General features: G+C 38.1%; 2 protein-coding genes across 3 annotated transcripts; one reads left to right on the top strand and one right to left on the bottom strand.

Annotated features, from left to right (window-relative positions):
- Positions 1-869: 869 nt before the first annotated feature.
- On the top strand, positions 870-18799 carry LOC110052244 (chymotrypsinogen B-like). Of its 2 annotated transcripts, XM_089294225.1 has the most exons (8): positions 870-1166; positions 1903-1933; positions 13171-13368; positions 13544-13747; positions 14864-15184; positions 15825-15911; positions 17092-17193; positions 18719-18799. In XM_089294225.1, coding segments are annotated over exons 1-8 (1056 nt in total). In that variant the 5' UTR covers positions 870-1055; the 3' UTR covers positions 18721-18799. The 2 variants fall into 2 exon arrangements, with proteins under 2 accessions (XP_089150351.1, XP_089150352.1); XM_089294226.1 differs by lacking the exons at positions 870-1166; positions 1903-1933 and adding an exon at positions 11904-12482.
- On the bottom strand, positions 4410-9422 carry LOC110052243 (uncharacterized). The gene is made up of 2 exons (XM_020758353.2): positions 8930-9422; positions 4410-6695 (listed from the first exon to the last, which is right to left on the bottom strand). Exons 1-2 carry the CDS (start codon positions 9222-9224, stop codon positions 6337-6339), a joined length of 654 nt encoding a protein of 217 aa, XP_020614012.1. The 5' UTR covers positions 9225-9422; the 3' UTR covers positions 4410-6336.
- Positions 18800-19506: the final 707 nt, after the last annotated feature.

The following is a 19506-nucleotide window of genomic DNA, read 5'->3' as shown; positions in this document are numbered from 1 at the left end:
GTGTCACAGGACGTCGGATATGTTCAAGGGTTAACCTATTTTAGGAACACACAAAGATATTGTTTACTTCAGTCAAGATATTGCCCAAGGAGTCTATAAAAGGTAACACTGATATGAAAGAGAGGCTCGTAAATTTACATTATATGACAGCTCAGCAGTTAAGTTAAACTCGAAGTCACATATTGCTTCGATTTTCCGTGGTCAGTTGAATTTCACTTTCGAAAACCTGAATGAATAACCACAAACCGAATATGCCAAGAATGCATTTCCTCACTGATACCCTATTTCCAATATAACCGCCATTCGAATAAAGAATTGACTTCATCCATTGAAGTCACCATTTTATCAGCTATTATAATTTATACATGTCGTTAAAATAAAAGCTATGTTAACAATTTTGACGAGGTTCTATGTGGGTCTTTTATTGAATCCTTGTTGTTATAACTTAGATTAAGCAGGTAAGTATTAGAAATCGACACCCAATTAGCCGGCCAGCAAAATACGTCTATATTTAGACATGCATTGATGACTCAACTCAGTGGGTTAACCCCACAATATGTACATATGATTCCATTGTAAAACATGAAAAACAATCGTCCGAAAAATACGCCATCATCGCGCCCACTTCACGATGAATCTTTCAACAGCCTAAAGTATAAATTAACATCGTCTACTTGTTTATAATTAAGAGTTTCCTCCCCTTCCCAGTACGGTGTAATCGTAAGCTAGTTAAACTACTTCCGGTGACGTCAGTCCAGTGAAGCAGATGGCACCAAAAATATCGCTTCACTAATATCCTCGTGTGCGCGCGTGACTGTCGATTGTGTCAATTACAAAGTAACCTTTGTCTGTTAAAATTATTCCAAATAAAGTGGTTTTACTATAGAAATGCTGTCAACTAAAGGTTACCCAGGACAGAAATTGAATGTTATTTCTTTTTTTGCTATACTAAAATAGGAGATTCTTAAGTTAGATCTGGAGAATATAGAATATGGACTCTATATAACTAAGACCAAAGTACGGTGTTGATTACAAACAAAACGTTGGAAGACGAGATGCGTGACGGATCTGAAGCACCGAAAAAAAGTCATGAAGTTTGTTATAAATTCTTCGTTCAGTCTTCTCCTTCGTTTACCTCTGTCAACAATTATTCTGAGATTTCCTGGGTACGTTAACAAGATGTGAGTAAATTAACTTAGCTGAGTAATTATCAAGTATTGAACATTCTTTGTTTCACTAGATGCGACACATTGGCTATCAGATTTATGTTAAAACCTTAGTATATAAATACTCTTATGCGACGCTTTGGCTACTGTATCAGAATTCTCGTATCGTTGTACTGATTACGAGCTTCCAGTAACAGCTTTAGTAACAGATATTGTTCGTTTTGATGTGGTAACATTTTTGAGTGAAAATTAGCCCAGGAAAAAGATACAAAAGAAAAGAAGGAAGAAAAACGATTTTACTGAACTCAAATTGGTTTCTAACCCAGAAGATCTATTGTCAAGCTTTCGTAAGTAAAAATATGTTGCTAGTTTGAATTCCAGAGACTTTGATAGCAAAAACAATCCGGTAGCTAAGTCTTTTTAGCTTCTGGATGCGTTATTTTTGACCACTCAATCTAAAGTTATTTATCAATGCCATCGCCATATCGTATTGTTTCTTATGCTGACTAATCAGGTGGCCAGACTAACTTTCAAGTTTCTTGAATTCCTTAAGAGGATGAACATTCACATGAAAGTACTACCACTGAATTCTAGGCTAGTTGTGCTAACTTCTATAAGTCTCGACAGTAGAGGGCAACAATTCAATCGAAAGCTATTAAGTTCCATTTCCATACGACGCTGTCTTCTTTTTGAAAATTTTTTTTTTAATATTTAACTACTTTTTTTCCGGTTTTAGACTATGATGCTCAAGCAAGTGTTAATTAAAAGTAAGTTGGGTGAGCACCGCCGGAGAAAGCATGTATGTTACCACCCAAACGTTTGTTCCGTAGCCAGAGGTAGCCACTCCAAATTTATTATTGACGCTTGTCTGTTTCAAAAAGAGGCATTTCCTCTAGACAGTGCGATTTCTTTAAACAAATAGTGAAGGAAGTCTGTATTATAAGATATCGCATGCAAACGACAAATCGATATCACTCCTCGATTGATTGTCTGTAAAGGAAACGTATCTTCGGAAACTATAACTCCGTAAAGGAGTTCAGTCGTGCCATTTTCAGTTATTTTACTCTTGTACAAAAGTACCTTTAATTATAAACCATAAAGGAACACGGATGGGCAAGGATGGAAAACTTTAGGCTTAACTTTTGCAGATGCGCAAACCGTGACGTAATTACTAAGACCGACATTGCGTCAATACCGTAAGAACAAAACTGTGGGCTTGGCCACAACACGCTGAGGTCAGCCCTCGCTTATCAAACAAAGGACAGCTCTATTGAAGTGTCATTTACTGATCATATTATTATGAACTTCATTCGCAAACAAATAAGGTTTTGCAGAAATTACATACAACTGTGCCAGTCTTAAATTTTACTTCCAACCAGACGGCTTGAGGAAAATAGAGCAAAAATTTAAAATATGTCACTCTGATTTTTTGTCATTAAAGCCGATGCGTTCTAGACTTGTCTAGTTTTCAAAATCTATTCAGTTAGACGGTAATATTTTCTTTATGTTTCAAACTACAACCGGACGATTTCCGTTTGCGGAATGTTTTTCCCATAAACTTTTCGTTCAGTTTATATATTATTTTCGGGCAATGTCCCTTATATCAATCTGTGACATAAAGTCACTTTTTCAACTGCCTTTTCAGAAGAAATGTCTGTCGGAGTCGGTAAACACAGTGCACAGGAAATCTTAATGGAAGGGTCGCGGTGGTGGATGGAGTACCGCATTGCATGTATTTTAAACCGTCCGACGTCAACTAGGATTATTGACGAGAATGTGGCAGCACGTGATGTTAGAGAAGAGAAAATAATTTATCAAAGGTCGAAGCTTGGCCTGTTATTTTGGCCTGTTATAACACGTAGCCAGTTTTAAAGAAAATTTCTTTCATAGTTACTAGTAGGTGGCATTGAGTAAATGTCATTGCCTCCTTAAATTCGTTAACGAAAGACTGATTGTCTCGCGAATATTCAGTGAATGATCTTTCTATGGGCTTATATAAAGTAAATATTGTAAACATTGGCCATTATATAAACAACAACATTTAAACATATTTTTTGACTTTAATATCTTAGCTTCTTTGCTGATTCGGCCTCTTTCGGCTTATTGGCGAATGAGCTGATTGCGTTTTTGCTTGTATTATTTCTATTTTATCACTACATTGTCAAGCAAAGTTGCGATAAGTGAAGGAATACTTATCGACTTGGACCAGCAGCCATATTGCCTTGATGAACTATCGAACTCTGCGAATCAACATTCAAAACAAAATTCATTCTGGTCAGTATACAGAACTTGTCTTTTTAACTTGGCCGGCTGCTTGCCTGGCTGTGTAAAGACTTTGAAATCGAAACTTTGGGTTCGAGAGATGCTGGAGACTACGTAAGCAATCAAATCAACGAAACACAGTTTTCAACAGAAAATCATAACTGGCAATAAGCCATTCCATCTTTTTATTGTGAGGTTACAGTGTCAGCTTTATTTAAGCAAACACGTCAATAGCTGAGAGGGTTTAGATAAACGGGTTAAAAGAGTGTTATTTTTTTCGTATTATACCATAAAATAACAGTTAAGTGTTTTGCTTCAATGATTTTGTAGTTTTACTGTTTAATCCAACAAGCGTTGGCGACGTCACTTCACACCCACTATGCAAGCATTATATCAATTCACCAGGGTGACTTTTAACAATAGACCCGTATAGCGAGATAACTGCGCACCCAGGCTAAGCTCAAAACGTACATTCTCCTCACTTTGCCTCATAAGTTTCGTTTAATGTTAATTGTGAGATTTTTAATGACACATGAAGACAATATCTCCTAGCGGATGTTTTTTCCTTTATTCTTTTTTAATAAGCTGTCTGCTTACAAGTCACGCCTTATAGTACTTTGTATAAAAATTTCGGAGGAGGTCGTTTAGATATTGTTCAGAGGCAATGTAGAGGAAATGAAGTTTAGCTAGCTGCCAAGAGCGGGATTGCGTCAATACGAGAATGAGCTATTAAGGATAAAAGTGGGAACGGTCGCAATGTTTTGTAGCTATTAGTTTGTACTGAAGTAAAGAAAATTCCGAGTCGATCGGTTCATTATAACTCCACTTGTTTGAGCGATATGATTAATCAAGAAATGAGCATGGTATACTAATTTTCCATTACGTTAAGTTATAACTAGCCTTGTGTGATCCATAAGACTGCATCTGTTGTTTCGTGGGTTTGTGCTTTGAGAACGCGGAAAAAGAACTTATCACAGGAAATGTACTAATTTTCTCCGGCACAGTGTGGGTGGGTTTTATTTATTTACATTCAATATCAGTTGCCTTACAAAAACCCTTTGTTCTGTTCTTCTGTTCCGCTCAGTTGTTTTGCAAATGGGAGTGGCAGTTTGCAATGCATAATCCGATTGAAGAAGCTTTGGCGGCGGTCTTATGTCCGCGTTGCAATGTTACTCCTTCTGCCGTGACAGTAGTTCTGGCTAAAAACCTAGCACCAATATTACAAAAACACTCATAACTGTTAGCGTTATGTTTCTTTAACATTATAGTTCGGTAAATTTGGTGAAACAACAAGGTGATGTCATGTCGGCTTACTTGATATTCTCTTAATCACCTTTAGTCACTAGCTGTCTGCTTTCAGACGAATCGCTCAATATTGTAAAGCAATTAAATGTTGATGTCGTTTATATACCGTAAGTTATAAATAACGGTGAACAAAGACTACTGACGAAGACTTACTACAGGGCGCGGTGTTTTGACGTCAAGCGGTTTATTATTACTAAAAGAGCATACTGCTCCATCTGCTTCGGTATAGTTGTTTTCTAGTGTTTCTTTGCCAATATAGGTTGTTTTCAAGACAAAATGTAAAATTTTAACTTTGCGCGGGTGTAGTTCACCCCGATGAAACACACATCTCTTGAGCAATCATTTCTTGAAGGTAAACCATGATCATTTCTAATCAGTAAGTCATGCGAAACTTAACAATGCTTGTGATTATACTCGAGAAATATCGCGAGGTTATATGAAAGTTTATGGAGAGGATACGGAGGTAGCCAAAGAAGGAGAAGTTCGCTCCATTAATCATTACTGCCGATATAGACTAAGTAAGTTATAATCAGAACTCAGGGTCGTATCGACTTAAAAATATACATTAGGTGTTGAATATATATAGATTACCGCAGAACCGTCTATACAAGACAGTGCGTGGTTTGGCCTTGTTTGATAGCCTCTCCTTGACGTTTAGGTAGTTAGGTAGAATGACTGGTGGAAAAATGTCAGCCAACCCTTTGTGCCTTTCTCTTTTTCACTCGATGGTCTTCTCGCAATTGTCGGTAGTTGCAAGTCAACCGGAACTCCTCGAACACGCTAAAAGTGCAACTTATAATTTAAGAAAGCGGCACAGACTCACTAAAGGGCGCGGTGTTTTGACGTCAAGCGATTTATTATTAGTAAAAGAGCATACTGCTCTACCTGCTTCAGTATAGTTGTTTTGTAGTGTTTCTTTGCCAGTATAGCTTGTTTTCAAGAAACCATCTAACATTTTAACGCTACGCTGGTGTAGGTCACCGCGATGAAACACATATCTTTGTAGCAATCATTTCTACAAGCTAAAACTATGATCACTTCTGACCAGTTAGTTATGCGAAACTTAACAATGTATGGGATTAAATTGTACTCGAGAAATATCGCAAGCAGTATATGAAAGTTTATGGAGAAGATAGGTGGCTAAAGAAGGAAAGGTTCGCTCCATTAATCATTACTGTCGACATAGACTGAGTAAGTTGTAACCAGAACTCAGGGTCGTATCGACTTAAAAATATACATCAGGTGTTGAATATAGATTACCAAAGAACACCTAGCGAGATAATAAGTGATTTGGCCTTGTTTGATAGCCTCTCCAAGACGTTTACTGAGGCAGCTGGGTATAGAATGGCTAGTGGAAAAATATTAGCTAACCCCATTCTTTCTCGATGCTAGTTTTTCAGCCGACTCGATCATGGGTCTTCTCGCAATTGTTGTTAGTTGCAAGTCAATCGAAACCCCTCGAACACGCTAAGGTTTAAATTCAAAATTAAAGGTGCATCTTATAGCGGCATTTCTGGCTTTTACTACAACTAAAAACATTTGCACTAATTTTCATGATGTCATGTGGCTCGGAGAACCTACCCGTTTGCCACTGCTAACTGTTCTATTTTAGTTCCACAAAACATCTTGGTTCTTTGTCAGTTTTGAACCTGAGCACACGTGGAAGAATCTCAGCTGGTTTATCCTGTTTTGAGTTTTCGTTGGCTCGACGTCGTTTCAAGTATCTCCGGTTTTGAAACCAGTTTCTGATCTGAAGTTCAGTCATATCCAGGCTCCTCGCTAAGACCATGCGTTCGTCCCGTGTTAGGTACTTTTGGCAGGAAAACAGCCTCTCCAGATACTGCAGTTGATGCTGGGTGAAATGGCTGCGATTTCTTCGCTTCCGTTTTTGAGCGCCAACCCCATTACGGCACGCTTTCGAGTTGAAGAATTCCTTAACTTCTCTGTTGTTTATTTTGGGGTCTGAAGCATAGAAATAACTCAGGTTAAGAGAGATTTTGGGCCTGTGATAAAAATACGATAAATATAAATTTCGGGGTCGTGATGTTCACCGCAACACGATTCAATATAGCTGAGTGTTGACATTAAATTTTGCGGCTTAATCGATATCACTTATCACTGATCAGTCTTCTAAGGCCTGCTAATAACATATCCACCAAGCTCCCTCTCATCAAAAATTATTTGAACATGTAAATATAAAACATTGCTGCGTTGGAACAAAAGTTCTGGCTATCATGTAGAAACGAAATTAAAAATATGCTTGCAAATTTTATGAGGCTGTTAATTAATTGAATGTAGTTTTCACTTCTATATATTGAACCGTTTTAGTGTTAAATTTAAGCGGAATTAAAAGTAGACACAGTGAGGGATTTTTAGAGTAATATATTATATTAACCAACTGTTCCAATATTTTTAATTTGAATACTCTGTTGTTACATGTAACGCGTAAAGTCAACAAGTCAAAAAGCAGCCAATCAGGTCATTATAATTGTTTTTACAGTGTAGCCGCTCCGAGCAATATATACAATTAACACAGTCATACAGGCAGAACATATAAACGAGTTCTCAAAAGCCACTATAGTTAGCAAAACAAACACTCAAGCAGATCCTGAAACACAACTGCAGCGGATGAAAAAATTCAAAAGAAGTCGCTTTTAGATATTTTCACCAGGTTCCAGGAGGCACGTCCAAGCAATGATCAGCTCGCCTACAGCGCTGATTCATTACTTCAGAGCTTAAGTGTTTGAGTTTAATTTGTAACAGGGAATAAAAGTGTGGGCTGCAGATTACCTTCGCCTTACTACACTCAGTAGCAAGCCGGCAATTGTATGTTTACGTTCACACAAATCCGCGTTCAGCGTGGAGACGACAAATTTGAACGATCAATATTAAACCACGTGAAAGCTCAATAGCTGATTGTTAACAGTCACGAGATGTTTGTAGATATTGTACGGCGTGTAGCCCCATCGCCAAGGATCTCAAATCGGCCGCGCCCTTTTGTTAGCTAAAGCACTGGCACGAAACCAAAATATGTCTCAAAAACAGATATCATATCCTCTGCTTAGCAAAACAATCATGGACAAAGGGATTTTGTGTTAAGAGACAGCTGTGGCTTGCATGGGAGTGTCACTTCAGCTTCATCGCAGTTTTCATTTCATCCTAATCTTTATGTAAAAGCAAACAATAAAAATAACAAAGAGGACGCCAACATTAATATTGCGGTAGAACGATTTTTATTTTATTTGCGCTCAAAATGTACAAGCCTTTGTATTAAAATAGTTTTCGTTTTCCCGCCGAAGGCATCAATTATGGAGTGTTTTAGGAGTCATTAAGGGACATGCGTCAATTAAAAGTGTCGTAGCCTCACATGTAAAGTTATTTCATGAGATTCTTATCGCCAGCTTCTTGTGTTGTAATTTTTAAGTGTAATTCACGACCTGTAAGCGAGTGACTTTGTAGAAAATGCAATACATACCGCGGAAATGAAATGAAATGAAATCAAAAGAACTTATTTTACGAGCTCTTGAATAGGATCAATTTGGAAATACGGATTATTCCAAACGCTACTGACTGGTATTTATCACCTCAAAGAGCCTTGAGTCTTATTTGCTAATAACAGGAATACAGTATGTGAGTACCTGTGGATGTATTTTCGTTTCACACTGATGAAATATGGAGTTATGTACGTACCTGTGTTTCGCGTTTGTAGTTCTTTCTGCAATATTGCACAGTAACTGTAAGGAAATAAATATTGACTTTCGGCTCGCCAAACAAGCTACTGCCTCAAGCGAAGTTTTTCACGTATCCTTAATATGTGATCTTCAAAAGTGAAATTTGCGTCTATGGTAAAACGGCTTTATGCCGGCGTCATCGACGAAAACATGCATTTTTTAAACAATTTTAAAATTTTCCCGATCATTAAGAGGCATGCAAGAAAATACATTTCTTGCAAGATTCCCTTCTCACCATAAACTTTATGCATCTGACACAGAATAAAGGTTAACAGTTAGGATGGAGTGCTACTAAATTAAACCAATTAAATTTTATTGCAACCGTCCATTGCACACTGGATTATTTACATTTTGACAGTCTTCTTCGGTTTCTTAAAATGAAAAAGTCCATAAGTAATGTAGAATTTTACGTGATGTGATAGCTCAGGAAGAAGTTTAAAAAATACATTAAGATATAACTCTTACCGTTTTCATGCCGTAATGCTTCGTGCTTGCAGTTTGAACAGTCATCCATCTTGTTATGCTCCTCAAATAAAATCTGACCTTGCGGTCTATTGGGCAGACTTTTCACAATAACAGGACTGTAATGAACTGCATGATATGGCGGATAAACAGCTGTGTTTGACCATCGCTCAAAACTGGATTCATGCTGTGATATAAAATTGCAGCCGTTTGCTCCCTGTCGGTGAGGGAAATCGTCCCGTAAAATATTTTCAATGGAAAAGGAGAGGTTGACTTTTGGCTGGTGAACTGACTCCATTTGAGTGACAGTAACAGTTATTATTCGATATTCACCATTAGTCTACCGCCAGAGTGGAGCTATAACTTGCTTGCCGATCATTTTGGTACCTGCTTAAGTACAGAACATCCGTATTGATTATTGGGTTGGGCAAGTTGATGAATTAAGCTATTTTAGGAACAGACAGCTGAACAGTGGGCATTGTATGGTACCTTACGCATTCCTATGAAAAGCAACATTAGTGTCTTATCACGTGACCCTGTAACCCTAGATAGCGTCATTCTATAGAAAACTGGTCGCACGTCAGCGATGACGCAAACAAAGTCAACTTGCACTAATACTGTGCACGTCAGCTCGGAAGTCCGTGCGCTTAAACACTTCCCGAATTAAATTGTACCAAGATAATCCTTATTTTTTACAGTTGCTTTTGCGATAAGATATTTATTCTACGTAAGTTGATGGAGCCAAGTTGGATGTCAACCACTGTAAGTTATCGCCTGTTCAGTCGAAATATTTTCCCGTCTGGACCGCACGGTCAGTAAATAAGCAACTTATGCACAGAGTAAAGCTGTGTTTGGAGGATAGAGCGAGGGTGTAATGACCGCTTTAGCGATGAATTCATAGTAGTTTACCCTCACTGTAATTTTGATTTGGCAAAGAAAAGATGGAAACCGAAAATATCAGAGTCAGCATCGTAAATATGGGACGATAAAAGAATTAAGTCGCTAAATAGTTGTAACCACAAGACCTATGCCAAGTCGAAAATACTGAATGGTTGAATTTTGCTGCAGCTACAAAATTCGCGTAAATATTGCATGCAGACACACCTTTTCTCTGATTTATTTTGAAGTAGGAAGGCGGATGTACATAGGATATCAGATGATAAGCATAAAACTAGTTGAGAAAAAGAAACGTTTTGTTTTCATTGGACAATGTAAACGGAGTTTTGTGGGTAAGCCGCGTCAATGACTTAAATCGTCCACGCAAACACTCCAAATATGGACATGTTTACCTGCATACACCCAAATCGCAAATTGCAGCCATGTATCAAGGAAGTTGTATTTGTATAGAGCGTTTTCACATGATGTCACGGCAGCCATATTGGTGTTCCAAAACAATGAAAGGGCAGCCATGTTGGTGTACCAAAACAATCCTGTCGGAATTGAACTATTTTCTTATGTAAACACTTTCTTTTGTTTCAATAAATTTGCATGGCTGCTGGCCACGTGAGTGAAAACGATCTATAACCACGGATTTATACAGTTCTGCGTGGGTCACTGAGTTCCCCCGCAAAGTAGCCATGTTCTGAGTTTAAGTTTCAGGTTCCTTTTTTTTTTGTCGATATGCAAACTTATCAAAATTATACTGTCAAATCTCCTTTTAAAAGTTCATTTTGTGCCCTGCGTCACTAGCCTCCCACGCAGACGCTCTTACGCCATGACATGATCAAGAAAGGAGTTTAAAATTAGGAGCAACTGAGACGGATTATCACGATAACAAAAATGATTTGGATTAAGTAATGCAAAGCCAATCTGAAAAAAGCGTTTGTCTTCCGTTCGTGTAGACTAGAATTGGACTAGCCTTAGGGGGAACTTTCAAAGCCTTATCATGTTTTGGGCAGGGTGTCCACAGTTCTTCTCGACATGCCTGTCTCAGATGTCTCTGCAGGCTTTTAAAGCGCTCTAACATTGTCTGATTCAGTCTACGAACTTGCCTTTAAATTATTAGACTGATTACTCCAGTGTTCGGCTGGTCTGGGGTTATTCAAGCACCTCTTCATGTGAGCTTGGTCTCCTTCCTGTCACCGTAAACGAATGTAACGCTTGATCACGCACGCGCGTGACAACCAGCTTTTCGACCTCTAGGATTTTTCAAAGAACTGCTAAGATATTGTCATGATTTGTAAAGGTTATTCTTAACTTTTTAGATTTGTTAATTTAGACAATTTGCCAAGATTTTCCTAATTTAAGATTGATATGCCAAGATTTTCCTAAGATTATGCTTAAATTTGTAAGATTGATTTGGCGAGATTTTACTAAGATTATGCTAAAATTTCTTAAAAGTTACTAAGATTTTGCCGTGGCTTATTAAGATCTGCTACAATTAATTTATCAAGATTTTACTTGAATATATTATGTTTAGATTTGTTTTTAAAGATTTGCTAGCATTTTACCAAGATCATACTTAGATTTTTAAAGATTTGCTAAGATTTTATTAAGATTACGCTTAGAATTGTTACGATTTTCAAAGATTTTGCTAAGATTATGGTTAGACTTGTTAAGATTTTCTAAGATTTTTCCAAGATCATGCTTAGATCTATTAAGATTTTCCAAGATTTAATAAGATTTGTTAAGATTCGGCTTAGAATTTCACTAAGATTATGCTTAGGTTTGATAAGATTTGCTAAGATCTTCTTAATATCATGCAAGGATTTGTTAAGATTAACTAAGATCATAACAAGGTTTAATAACATTTAGTAATATCTAATCAGTTTTATTAAGAGTTTTCCTGCGAGTTTGCGAATCTAATTTCCAAATGTTACGCTTCAATTTCGAAAAGGAAATGCAAATTACAGTGGCAAAAACAACTACACAAAATTCTTTTTGTTGGTTTTGGTCAGAAAAATTCTGAGATGAGAGATGAGCTGAGAAAACATACACTTTCCAGCTGCAGAAATATTGCTCCCTTCACCTGCGTGCTCTTTAATTGAAGTGGTCAGTGTTAGTAAAGCAAAGACAGTCAGTTAAAGTTTCCTCTAAGAACTTCTCCGTTTCGATCCGTTGGAGCGTAATCATCCAGTTACAGACTGTTGTGGACATCTTCTAGCTCCTTGCTTCACACGAAAAAAGGAATTTTAAGGTCTGTACGAGGGCTAACAACTGCATAAGCATGTTAAAATGACAAATCTTTCTTTTTCGTGAAAAAAAAAAAAAGATTCAAGTTGAATCTTTTGTTACCACAAGACGTATTTTCAAATAATATAAACAGATGATTAAATCAAGTAGCCAAATAAACCATTCGGAAACGCTTTTTACGTCAGATTAACAAAACAAGTGATTGAGTTCTTCTTGGGTGATTTTTCAGAGTATTGATACAAGAGGTCGTAGGGTTTTTTCACCAAACTCCTGGCTCAAATACAGCTGAGTAGAATAACTGGGTAAAGCCGAAATATAAGAAACAGTCATTTGGCTGCTTCTGCTCATTACACTCACATCAAGATGTTTTTCGTTCTCGTGATAAGCTTGCTGGTGTGCATTTTAGCACCATCACTTGCAGAAGGTAAGATTTTAATTCACAAGTGTTTTTTTATCCTAAATATGAGACTTTTTTGATATTGTATATACAAACAAATCAAATTAATTAAACAGCGCATTCAAAAATTATCATTGATCGTGATTAGGTAGGACATTGTCAAATTTAGTGAATGTTCTGATAACTGTATTCTAAGTAGTTCGCCATCCACCAATTCTACGTTTGACGTGAATTTTTAATTTTTCTTTACCCATAACCACTTTTTTTTTCAAAAAATGAAAAAATAAATTAAGCCTCGCTAAACTCGAAATAAGAATTTAAGGGGGCTCTGACTGCTCTCTGAATAATTTTTTTTTTTTTAACACTTTGCAAAAAGTCGTATCTTGTCATGCTAATTACGATTCCATAGTAAAAAGTGTGGGTTACCGAGTCGTGTTTGAATCAAAAGCTAAAATTGAAGGTGTATTATTTCTATGGTAACCAATAATGATATAAGATAACCGCAACGTGTTACCCAATAATTGGGTATTCGTGCGGTATCAATAGTCTTACATCGCTTGATAAAAAATATAGCTGCAGGAAAGCGCCGGAATTTTTTGCCAGCCTTCGTAAAAAGAGTAAAATTTACTTAATATTAAGCCAAGCTAGAAGAGTAAAAGCGTTAACTGAGACATTAACATTAACATTATAGCTACATATGTTTCTACTTCAACAGCGTGCGGACAGAAGCCCTTTGGGTCCCGTATTGTAGGCGGCGCAGAAGCAGCCCCTAATTCATGGCCCTGGCAAGTGTCCCTTCGTTACAATGGACGTCATATTTGTGGCGCCTCCCTTGTCAACAGTAACTGGGTTGTATCGGCAGCACATTGCGTTGATGGAAGCAGTGATCCTAATCGATATTCAGTGGCTCTTGGTGCGTCTCAGGAAGTTGCTTTGTTTTCGTAGAGTTTTGGTCTGAAAAGATTTAAGGCGATTTACTAACATCTTGCCAAGATTTACTTAGATTTTGTTAAGATCTGTTTAGACTTTAACCAGGAGGGGTTCGTTTCTCGTCATAAATTCTTGTTCTTGATATTTTTCCTGTAAAGGTGCCCACAGTAGAACCAGTGACGGGCAAGTCTTTAGTGTTTCCCGCGTCATCAAGCATCCTTCATTCAGCATTCAGCATCTGCGACATGACGTGGCAGTGTTGAAATTGGCGCGTCCAGCAACTCTTGGCGGGAAAATCAACACGATCTGTCTGCCATCACATGGGTCACGTGTCAGCCAAGGAACCAAGTGTTATGTGACAGGCGAGATTGTTATTATCATGCATTTCCTCTCGCGTTTGAGTTGTCAGTGTAAAGTGAGTCTCGGTCGTATCCAATTTGAGAAAGATACTTGTTTAATTACTTCTAAAAACCGGGATTTGTTTTAATGTTTTAAGATTTTCTTTTTTTGTATAAATATAAGGCTAGTTACATTTTATGGCAGGTCCACGCCAACTCTAAGGCTGCCATATTCAGACCTGCCTTATCAAAACGTATATACACGTGTGTGTGTTTATAGAAGTTATCATCTGTACTGCGAGCCAACAAAGGTGGCATGACGCCAGGACGATCTCGTAAAGTTCACAGTCCAAACCTCAACATGTAGCTAGTATGGATAAAAAGTAGCAGGTCGAGGACGGATAACTTCTGTCGTAAAAAACTAAAAAGTAAAAATTTATTAAAACCTTTCGTTCTTGGAGGGTAAGTGATGAAGGTCTAAGACCGAAATGTTTTAATAAATTTTTACTTTTTAGCTTTTTATGTCAGAAGTTCTCCGTCCTCGACCTTCTTTCTACTTGCTATTGTGAACTGCAGGAACAAGCTGACTCGAAAACAAAACATTTTCAAATCTACAAGACAGGTTTCGGAAATCATCTGGAATTTATGCTCAGAAATGTTGATGAAATATATCAAACACGCGGAGACAGTGTTCCATCGGGATATCCAAACACCGAGAAGAGGGTTAAAAATACGACGCCCAGCGGAGTATTTTGACGAAATTCGGGGTGTTTGGATAGCCGATGAAACACTGTCTCGAGTGTTTGATATATCTTCTCAATCGAAACAAAAACTAAGGAGTAAACAGAGAACCAGAATCGTCAAAACCTATGCTAATAAAGACCGGGTATCCAAACCTCCTTCACAGTTGGGATTTTCTTTGTTTTAACTTCATGAATTAATAATGAGTTTGAAAAGCATGTTGCGAGAAATACTCAGCAACCTATGGAAAATCATCACGAACCTCGCTGTTCGGATTTTCATGTAACTGGGAACAAAATACCCAGTATTAGGTTCAATCGGTGTGCAGTGAGCCGTAATTTTATCTTTTAAGGACAAGTTCCGTCTTTTTATTGTTGTCCTCTTTCTTGCAACATGCAGGATGGGGAAGAATAAACCCAAATACCAACTCACTCGCTCCTCGCCTAAAACAGGCCTCGGCGCCAGTGGCGAGTCACAGCGAGTGTCGCGGAACAAACGGAGGAACAGTGGATGAGAGTTCCATGGTCTGCGTGGGAGGCAAAGGAAGCAGTGTCTGTAATGGCGACAGCGGTGGCCCCTTGTCGTGTATGGAGGAAAGTCGGTGGGTCCTCCGTGGGGCGGCCTCATGGGTGACCAGCCGAACGTGCCCAGGTCACACATTTTCTGTGTACGCCCGTGTTAGTTCCTATATTAACTGGATCACAAATCACATCGGGCAAGGTACGTGCACGTGAAGAGGCCTCGATATAATTACAAAATGAGAAATAAATAAACAATAGCCTCCATTTTGCGCGAAAATATACAGGGATATTTGTCCGTGGACATTATCTGTTCCGAGAGGTGAAAACTGTGAGCTTCAAAGACCATATAATGTCCAAGGACAAATATCCGAGTATATTTTCACGCTAAATGGAGGCTATTGTGTTTATTATCCTTCAAATCTTTTTCACAACACACGCAGTTTTGAAATCTTTTTAATAGCGGCTTTTTTATTTGTTATTTGTTAATTGTTTATTTTAGGATCAACTTGGAGTACAGTGCCTTAGAACTTTAGAATTATGTATTATAAGTCCGTTGTTATCATTGTGGTTGTCGTTGTCGTTGACGCTGACGCTGTCGGTGTCATTGGCGATATCATTACTATCATTTTTATTATTACCAGTAATTTAAAACATTTTGAAAAAAGATCGGTAATTTGGTCACTTATGGGCTGATTCGATAGAGGGTCTCATTTCAATGCATGTTTGCCCCTGCAAGCATACATTGTTTGCCCCTATCAAGCATGCAGCCTGATAAGACGTAATATTTCTTCTTGCATACATCATTGTGAGTGTTGTTAATTATCTTTTTTATTTTCTAGGTGGAGGAGGAGGTGGTGGTGGTGGTGGTGGAGGAGGAGCAACTCCTCCCCCGCCCCCGGTGCCAACCAAGCCGGGTGGAGGAGGAAGTAAGTCACTAGAATAAGCATGCATGCGTTTTCCCGCCCTTCATGTTTTAGCTTAAAATATAACAAGTAAGCGTGGTTTGCAGTAAACTCTCGTGAGCTGTGCATGCGACCAAGTCGTACTGTACAGTTTGTTCCTTCAACGTTGTTTGGAAAATTAACTTTCGAACAGTTTCCAGGGAGCAATACTGTGCTATTTTTGCAAAAAAAAAAAAAAAAAAAAAAAACGGCCTGAATGATGAAAAAAAGGTTTTCTTTTAAGAATATAACACAAACAGCGGTGATAAACATTGTATTCCAACGCATTTTGATATAGAACTTGACGTTTCGTATGCTAGTTAACATACATTTTCAAAGGGGACCGTTACAAATTTTTGAATGTTACAGCATTGTAAATATTGAAGGTCTGGAACCTAGACTGAGAAAAATGATCTGAGCTCCAGCAATGAGTTAACCTGTCTAGACAATATGAGGATTAACAGCTTGTAAAGCAGCAACTTCTCACTACTATATTCGTAATCAAGCTGCGATGGCCTAAGAACAAGAGTTAATACGATATTTTTTTCATTTGCTCCACAAATTGCTGTACTTTTTATACTTTTTTTAAACTTTCTGCTTGGGTTTTGGGATGTCTTCCCAACTTTTAGATCATAGGTAGCTTACGTTTCAAACCTTCTTTTCTGTCATCATGGAAACTAGAAACAAATAAACAATTTAACCGTTCTGATGAAGTCATAGCCCTTATAAGTCTAGGTAATCAACCGGTGTACTTGTGAAATTAGGAAATATTTTCACGCGCGTTTTATCAAAATTGTTAGAAATTTGACAAAACGCAAGTGAGATTATTTTCTAATTTCACGAGTATACCATTTGATCACCTTTTAATACCATGGGTGACAAATTAAGCTTACAACTGTTTACAACTTTCCCATTGCAATTTTGTAATTTCGCTTGCGAAATTTTAAATTAGTGTTGAAATTTCGCGCAATAAATTAAGGACTGAGTAATAATAGAAGCATATCACCTCGTCGAGGTGATATGCTTCTGGTAGTAATTTGTCAACCATGATAACATGATAGTAATAAACAAAACAAACAGGAAAAAACATACCCCTTGAGTTAGTAAGTCTCAAGTGGTATCTTCAGTATATTTTAATAATCACACTATGCATTGCTTCATTTAGATTGTAAGGATATCTGGCCAGAAAGTTTTTGCAAAATATACAAGCAATCTTGCAGTCATCCAGGCATCGGACCCAACTGCAAATACACATGCCAAATGTGCTGTAAGTAACATATCTCTGGAATATATCCATTAAGTACATCTTATAAGCGCACAGGAAGAAATGAAACAAAACCAATTATCGTTCCCAAATTTGTAATTCACAGAGAACTTGTCGTCTGAACCTCTCCTCCTCCCCCCGGCGGGTACTCTTTTTCATGGCCTATACGGGGGGGCTCCGCCCGAAAGGGTTGCCTTTTTCAGGCTTCATGTATATCAAAGAGTAAGGATTCCACAAGTTGGGCCAATAAGAAATGGTAGGGAAATCTATCATTTAGTTATTTTAAAAGGCCTTTAAGATATTTCGAACAGACGCACCTTATGGCTGTATCATTTCATTTATTAGGCACTATACGAAAATGACAAAGAAGTTAGCGATTTCTTCATAATACGGGCCGGTTATGAAAGCACGTGAATTGTGTACCTTTTTTCAATTAATTAAAAGCATACGAAAGGGTTACCTTTTCTGCCAAAATGGCGTACAAAAGGGTTTGGAGTTGGACCTCGCGGCGGAGCCTCCCGGTATTGAACTTTGTAGAGTGCCCCACCCCCCCCCCCCCCCCCCCCAACCTTCCTCGGTCCGGAGGTCTGACCTCATATCCTCCGATATCAAGTTATTGACCTGATATGGCCCGATTTATGACCGAATTTTGGTGCCGTAAATGCCATATCATTTAATAGGCTTGGGCGCTATATAAGGCTCCTTTTTCTCGCCATGGGTATTTTGGCTCTACTGTGCTGGGTCTTACTCAACCATGGCTACATCACATTCTCCAGATATGCCACCTCACTGTACCCAAATTTACAATTGGCCAATGAGAAACTGTGTCTACCGTCCTGATGTCCTGCGATATAAAGTCACTGACCTGATATGGCTTAGATATCATGCTCAATTGGCCGAATTTGGATACAGTGAATACCTAATCGTACCCTTTTGTTACGCTTCGGCGGCATATCAGACTAGTTTGGTCTCGCCATGTATTTTGACTCGACTGCGTCTCGCCAAAATACGAACCATGGCTCGACCAAACTCGGCTGAAATGCTGCCGGCAAAGCGTACCAAAAAGGTACGATCAGGTGTAAGTAAGTTATATTGAGGCAAACTGACAAATAAATCTCTCCTTCTCCACCCTCGTTAAAACGAGCCTCTTATGGTAGTGCATACGTTTGACTCTGGAATAATTCCCTTTTGGAAAAAAAATAATAAAACAGTGAAGAGAAAAACCAAAACTCCCGTCCTGATCCAGACACCCCCCACCCTCTTCTCAGCCCCCTTCTTCCATCTAACCCTTTCAGAAAGTCGTCGTAATTTTTTTTTTTTCTCAAAGGTAATTCTGGCTTCTTTCAAGACACGGGCCGGGGCTGGTGGGGTGGGGTGGGGGGCTCACTAACCATGTCAGGGGTGATTGTCAAAGTACCGTAAAAATGTATCAACTGGTTTAAATTTCTGTTACTCGATAGCGACTGACTGGATTAATCTTGAAAAATTTTCAAATACAATGATTTTCTTTCATTTTTTTTTTTTTCAGAATTACTGAACCAAGGCTAGTCTTGAAGACTTCGCGGGAGAAAAAAAAGTTGGAAGAATAATAAATATTGCTGAAAAATGACCACTTATTAGTTTTCCTTATAATATTTTCGGTAAAGAACAGTTTCCACAATCTTAAACTGATAAGTCGGAACACCGGATTTTGCAAAAAAAAAAAAAAAGTTTTCAATTCTGCATCAGCAGACAGCATATACGGGTGAAAGGCGCGTAACCAATATAGACGAACCAGGTAATTAAACGGTAATGTCATACACTTTTTCTTTTGTGACTGATTTCAAGACTTACAACAAAAACTGTGCTTACAAGATATTATTAAATACATTTGTCAAAAAGGGCCTCAAACACAGCCGTCGACTATAAGAACCAGGGAGGAAAAACGACATTAAATAACAGTCAAATATAAACTACCTGTGTTTGATCATATCGGCACCACGAAGATTTTTGCTCTCTCAGCTATGCTCGCTGGTGTGTTTGAGCAAGTACCAGCCACAGGTTACCTAACCGTCTTGGGAATGACGCGCCTAAATACAGTAGTAAAAGCGTTTTGCGACACAGGTCACAAAACAAGGGTAAAAATCATGTTCCTATACTATTCGTTATGGAAGAATCAGCAATCTTTGTTTTGCATGTGCAATAACAAACAGTTTTTTTAAGTTTATTTGAACACGAAAGCCGACGAAGAAAACACAGACGAACCAGGTGATAAAATTCAATGTTATTATGTGCCATTTGGAAAGAATTTAATATCAGACTTACAATAAATAATCG

This window comes from Orbicella faveolata, unplaced genomic scaffold (assembly GCF_042242905.1).
Source record: "Orbicella faveolata isolate gen_17 unplaced genomic scaffold, um_ofav_v1 contig_25, whole genome shotgun sequence".
Taxonomy (NCBI): Eukaryota; Metazoa; Cnidaria; class Anthozoa; order Scleractinia; family Merulinidae; genus Orbicella; species Orbicella faveolata.
Note: the sequence above shows the minus strand (reverse complement) of the source record. Positions and strands in the feature narration are given on the sequence as shown.